This window comes from Palaemon carinicauda, chromosome 19 (assembly GCF_036898095.1).
Source record: "Palaemon carinicauda isolate YSFRI2023 chromosome 19, ASM3689809v2, whole genome shotgun sequence".
Classification (NCBI taxonomy): Eukaryota; Metazoa; Arthropoda; class Malacostraca; order Decapoda; family Palaemonidae; genus Palaemon; species Palaemon carinicauda.
The window spans coordinates 3,204,991-3,211,910 of record NC_090743.1 but is presented as its reverse complement, the minus strand read 5'-3'; the positions used below and the strand labels follow the sequence as shown (position 1 = coordinate 3,211,910).

General features: G+C 38.8%; 1 protein-coding gene across 1 annotated transcript; it reads right to left on the bottom strand.

Moving 5' to 3' along the window:
• Positions 1-2,474: 2,474 nt before the first annotated feature.
• On the bottom strand, positions 2,475-2,804 carry LOC137658886 (ADP-ribosylation factor-like protein 16). Its single transcript, XM_068394009.1, has one exon. The coding sequence runs from the start codon at positions 2,802-2,804 to the stop codon at positions 2,475-2,477; it is 330 nt and encodes a 109-aa protein (XP_068250110.1).
• Between the last annotated feature and the right edge of the window lie 4,116 nt (positions 2,805-6,920).

The window sequence follows — 6,920 nt, the reverse complement described above, 5'->3', positions numbered from 1 at the left end:
ATTACCAGACCTGTGAGTAGCTTCATTTATGATTTGCTCACAGCCTGATTCAGAGGCAAAGTCTAAAGCTCTTAAGCCATGGCGATCGGTAGGAGAGATAGAACTTAACCACTCCCTATGGTGAGCATTAAAATCACCAACAAAGACAAAAGAAGCCTTTCTATCATCTTCTTGTATCTTAGCCATAATGGTAAGAAGACAATCGAAGATAGAATCATCCATGTCTGGATTCCGGTAGATCGAACACAAATAAAAGTTGTTATGCCTGCCACAAACTTTTATTACCTGAATCTCATGACATCCACATTGATAGCAGGACTTATGAGAAGCAGGGTACTCGGTCCTAATATACACCGCCATTCCCCTGGCCCTAGGGATGGCATCACGTTTCAACATTATTGGCTTCTTAAAACCAGTTATAAGGAGCTCAGATGAGTGCCTCAAATTAGAAACCAAAGTTTCTGAGCACAAAAGAATATCATACTGTCTGGACGCAACTGTAAGGTCTTGGATATTTGCATGAAGACCACGAATATTGCAATACAGAAGACAACATTGACGAAATCTAGGACATACTGGTCCCGGATTTCGCTCAATGTCTCCAGACAGCATGAGAATTAATAGAAATAAAAAAAGAGACATCATACTTAAAAACTATATTAACAAGAATTATAACAAAAACAATACGTACAGAATTATAAACAAAGTGATTGATGATACCCATAGACTATAGTAAAAAGTCGGAAAAACTGGTCAACATGGAGGAGCCGATACACCATGCAACGCTAAATACCCTCCAGGATAGCCACTTCAACTGAAGGGAGGACAGTAAGGATGGTTTTGAGAAGAAAAATAATCAGAAAAAGGAAAAGACAACCTCTTGATAAACCACCAGGCATCCACGGCCCTTCTATTAAGCCTGCCCAACACACCATTTCAAAAAACAAGAGGAAGAAAAAAAAAGAAAAAAAAATAAGATAGAATAGTGTGCCTGAGTGTACCCTCAAGCAAGAGAACTCCAACCCAAGACAGTGGAAGACCATGGTACAGAGGCTATGGCACTGCCCAAGACTAGAGAACAGTGGTTTAATTTTGGAGTGTCCTTCTCCTAGAAGAGCTGCTTACCACGGCTAAAGAGTCTCTTCTACCCTTACCAAGAGGAAAGTACACTGAACAAATTGCAGTACAGTAATTAACCCCTTGGGTGAAGAAGTGTTAAGTATCTCATTGTTGTCAGGTGTACGAGGAAAGACGAGAAAATGTAAAGAATAGGCCAAACTATTCTGTGTAAGTGTAGGCAAAGAAAAAATAAGCCGTGACCAGAGAGAGGGATCCAATACCTCTCTAGTGGTAGTATCTCAACGGGCGGCTGGTGCCCTGGCCAACGATATCTACATTAACAAAATATAAGCGACTACGAAAATTTAACAAAATGAGAGAAGAGAGCATACACATTATTTCTGCTATTCATAGAGGTTTGTTAGTGATGGGCAGGATATTCAATTTTCATGTTTACTTTTCTGTGAATACAATTCCAAATGTTCTACTTCATGTTAAAAATTACGCAGTTACTTTTATGGCTATTTCCATGCACTACTTTAGAGTTTAATTGTTTTTCCTTTGGAGAATTGTCTATCTCTAACATAAGATGATTCTTACAAACCTTCAAATCTTTCAACATACATAGACCAAGAGAAAATGCTTCATCTGTATTATAATATAAATGCTTATTTAATTCCCACTAAAACTATTATCATAAACAATAATGTAAAAATGTGTAGAACATTCAGAGCATCCTTAACATCTAGTAACATACAAGAAAGGGTTTTAATAGATTTTACATTCCATATTTCAAATTAAGCAACCAAGCTAAAGATCCAAAATGTTTAAACAACTGAATAACCTCTTGTACGAAATAAAAGCAGCACAATATTTTAAAAAATTTGCAACCAAGTGAGAACACTCCATCTTTCCAAATAAGATTTTCATATTGAGTAAAATGAACATAACTTACTGAGAATTTTGCTTTAATTGACAGATACACTCAGAGACTGCTTCATTTTATTGGTTGAATGTATATACAGGTACCTACAAATTATAATTATTATTATCATTACTAGCTAAGATACAACCACAATTGGAAAAGCAGGATGCTACAAGCCCAAGTGTGAGTAAAAAAATTTATCTTATGATCAGTAACGTTAAAAAATAATTCATTATGTACGATTATCATAAAATCACTTCAAATCATTAATTATTTCTAGAACAAGATTCTGTTTGATTGTTGGCATAAGGCAATCAGATGCATACTCATTTATAATTACAGTATACTCATATGGACCACCTTCAGTGTTACAAGGCATTGCAGTACAGTACATATGAAGCGAAGAGGAAAACAGATACCAACAGGACCAATAAAGACATTATCATGCTCTAATACAAAGTGATATAAAAAGATTTCGGCTAAAAAAGAACTAATGAGTCGTTACCTGTGCAGCTCGAAGTTTCGGGTTCTCCAGAAGTTCCATGAGTTGTAAAGTAGCCTCTCCTAGCTGGGTAAGGTTGACTCCATCAATAACGTATATAACTTTCCTTACTCCACCATAGTAATTGTGCCATATTGGAGCCATACTACCACCTAGTTCACGTATGTCAATTGGTAGTTTTTCAGGTTCAATAAGCGTCACTATGTTCACTCCAACGGTAGGGACGGTTGTCAAGGAAAGGTCAGGTTTAGTCAAGTTTAGTAGTCGACGCAGAAGAAGGGTCTTCCCTGTGGCTTCAGGACCCACACACAGAATCATTAAAAGGGTTGAGAGTTGACTTCACCATTGCACAAATATACCGTAGAATGACTCGGGTAACCCCAGACTAGACTCGACTTCATTCTTTAGTCCACTGATGTAGAATCCTAAGACTTTGCTTCTAATGTATTGAGGTGGCTGCTGGTGAGGTGGTTGGGGCACGGGATTGGACTCTACTGCAGAGGGAAGAGTGGCAGTTGCTTCAGCAAGAAGCCGAGTCAAGTATATGGTGCAGTTGCAATCTAGCAGATAACTCTCTGCCAGATCAGGGGAAGAAGCATCGTCGGGCCGGCCAAGGTCCATGGCTGATGCATCCGGCATAAGTCCTGAAGAGGCAGCTGATGGAGTAATGGCAGGTGAAGCAACAGCAGGTGGCTCCTGAGAAGGCAGGAGTGGTATGTTGGCTGGGGGAAGGGCATGTTGGGCTTGCCCTTCTTCTTGGCAGCAGGGTGTCCCACTAGAACTGGGGAGGAGGTAGGAACAGGGGCGAGTAGAGATGGCAGAAACACTTGGTGAGGTAGGACACGTGGTAGGCACAGAAATTGCGGCAAGAGAGCTGCAGGAGTGGTAGTTGATTTAGCATGTTTGGATGTGTCAGGATTGGTCATCATCTTCTTGGGGTTGTCAGTGGGGATCATTGGAGGCACTCTGAGCCTCTTGGTCATCTTCAGGTACATGGCATCATGAAACAGATTGCAGTCGTTGCATCTGCAATATGCATTGTGATAAGTGGCTTCTAAGCTGAGTCTATTATGCTCGTCAATTGTCGAGCGAAACAAGAGCTCTCACGCCATTTGTGGTAGATGATGCAGTCCTTGCAGGGGCTTATGTTATGTTGGCAAAATTCAGGGCAGTGAACTTCTGAATGGTGATAAACAACAGAGCAGTAAAATTCCCTTCTCTGCTTGTTCATCTGAAAGTTGAGAGTCAGGAGGTTGAGCTGAAAATTTTAGCCATTTATACGACTGGGCAGAGCGTAATTCTTAGCTAGCTGAAAAAAAAAAACAGCTAGCCAAGACGGACAGTGGGGGGGTGATAATCTGGGTAAGAGCTGCTTCTGGTCGGTCTTTTCGGCTCAGGAGCTGGATTCCAAGTGATGCATATGTCTATCGTTGTAGTAGATTGCCCGGAGACATACTCCGGACATTAGCTCTTAGTTTTATGGTCATAGCCCACAAGGGTTGTATGCCGGGTATTATTAATAGCTAAGCTACAACCCTAGTTGGAAAAGTAGGATGTAAAAGGCCAAGGGCTCCAATAGGAAAAATAGCCCACTTAGGAAAAGAAATAAACACACTATATGAAAACTAATGAACAATTAGAATTTTAAGAACAGTAACAACATTAAATCAGATCTTTCAAATATAAACTATAAAAAGAGACTTATGTCAGCCTGTTCACCATAAAAATATTTGCTGCAAGTTTTAACTTTTGAAGTGATAGCGATTCAACTAACCAATTAGGAAGACCATTCCACAACTTGGTAACCGTTGGAATAAAACTTCTAGAATCCTGTGTAGTATTGAGCCTCATGTTGAAGAAGGCCTGACTGTTAGCATAACTGCATACCTTGTATTACAAACAGGGGGGTACTGTCTTGGAAGATCTGAATGTAAAGGATGTTCAGAATTATGAAAAAAATCTTATGCAACATGCAAAACAAACTAATTGAACGACAGTGCCACAGATTGATATTTAGATCAGGAATAAGAAATTTAATAGACCGTAAGTTCTTGTCCAACAAATTAAGATGGGAATCGGCAGCTGAAAATCAGACAGAAGAGCAATACTCAAAACAAGGTTGAATGAAAGAATTAAAACCAATTATTTTGTGTAATTGAAGAGGAGACAGATGAAATATCATTGGAAGGAGAAATGATTAATGAGGTAGAATCAATTAAGTATTTAGGAACTATGATCTCCAATACAGGGTCTTTAGAATTAGAGTTTATTGAAAGATTGAAAAAAGCAAATCAGACAATGGCTAGCTTAAGTAAAATTTGCAAATCAAATCGCCTAAAATTACATAATAAAAATCAGGCTATGTATAAGTTTAGTGAGATCGGTGTTACTGTATGGACCCGAGTTATGGTTTGACAATGAAGCAATCTCCAACATATTTAGTACATTTTAGAAGAAAACCCTCAGAAGGATATTGGGAGTAAAATGTCAGGAAAGGATTAGAAATGAAACTATAAGAGAGATTACTCGAGTGTGGGAATAGTCATATTATACTTCTGTTGCTGTACTTGAGACGACTAGGATAAGAAATAGAATATGTTAACCCTATGTCTTTGCAACCCTGCCGTAAATTTCGTACAATATTTTATTTTCTTCCCAACGTTCACCATAACTTGAATGTTTGGGACATAATACTCATTTACATCCAGTCATTCACTATTCTTTACTGCTCTATAATGAGTTTCACCACCAATAACAACAATAATAAGAATAGGGAAGTGGGGAATATGGGGAAAGGAAGAGCACCCCTGGATACAATCCAGTTTATAGCTCAAAGGCAGGTACTCGGGATGGGAAATATTAAGGAAATAGGGAGAAAGAGAAGTACAGGAGAAGAATAACAGAGAGGGGGCAGACCCTCTTGCGATATTAAGGAATTGGTGTATTGGATTATCATTCTAACGAGTTTAGTTAGTGTTCATATTATCCGGATGCCTGAATACTTAAAATCAATCAATCAATCATATTATCCGGAATATAAAAATATCCATAGATTTATTTTGTCCATGCAGAATGTCAAAGATTCCAATTGTTTAAGGGTTTAATGTTCTATAGCTCCTCTTCAATTGACAATTCATAATTGTCTGTTAACCTACTCAGCTCGTAGTGCATTGTTGCCAGATATGGGGATTTATCCCTAGATTTGGGGATTTTGGATGTCTGATGGGGATATTCTGTAAAAATTTCTATGAAGAAACGAAGACGAGTAAACCTTTATATAGTTGTAATTAGTTTGCTTGCGCTTTTATGAAGTATATTGAGTAATTTCTATATTAGTAAAGCCTAAGTGATCAAGACAGAAGAGAATATATTTGTGGAAATGGGGATTTTTAGGTTGTTTTGGGGATTTTTATACTAACCCATCTGGCAACATTGTCGTAGTGACAAAGGCAGAAATAAAACCAACTATTGAATACTTACCCTAAGGTCCCTTCCCCCGGCAAGGTGGCAGCATTAACGATGCCTTATTCTACAACTTTTAAGACTGTCTTATGTCATATGAGAATATGACAGTGCAAAATTCTTACCTAAAATTCATAAGCTATTGTGGATATACAGATGAAATTTATGCCTGGCTGGAAATTATTTCGTAATTTGAGAGAAGAAAAACAATTATATGAAAGGATAAATGATTCAAGATATTTAAAACCGAAACTTTGTAAAATTAGTATTTATTTGATAAAGTAAAACTTAGATAATTTTTATGAGATATACAGGAAACTGGAAAAAAAATTGATCTCACCATGACAGCGCCTTGCAGCTCACTCATCTTGGGAGGGACTAAGATTAGCGAACCAGCTTCAGTTTTTGCCACAGCAATGTTATTTGTCTGTTTTCCTTTTTCACGTTGTTTTGTGTTTAGGTGGTTTAAAGATTTAAAGGCCGCTCATGAATGGCAGTGGCAAGGGACAGTAACATTGCCCTATCAAGCAGGGCAATGCCCTAGAGACTACCTGTAGGTTGGCCGGGGCACCAGCCGGCCGTTGAGATACTACCGCGAGAGAGTTATGGGGTCCTTTGACTGGCCAGACAGTACTACATTGGATCCTTCTCTCTGGTTACGGTGCTTTCCCTTTGCCTACACCGACACCGAATAGTCTGGCCTATTCTTTACAGATTCTCCTTGGTCCTCATACACCTGACAACACTGAGATTACCAAACAATTCTTCTTCACCCAAGGGGTTAACTACTGCACTGAAACTGTTCAGTGGCTACTTTCCTCTTGGTAAGGGTAGAAGAGACACTTTAGCTATGGTAAGCAGCTCTTCTAGGAGAAGGGCACTCCAAAATCAAAGCATTGTCTCTAGTCTTGGGTAGTGCCATAGCCTCTGTACCATGGTCTTCCAGTCTTGGGTTAGAGTTTTCTTGCTTTA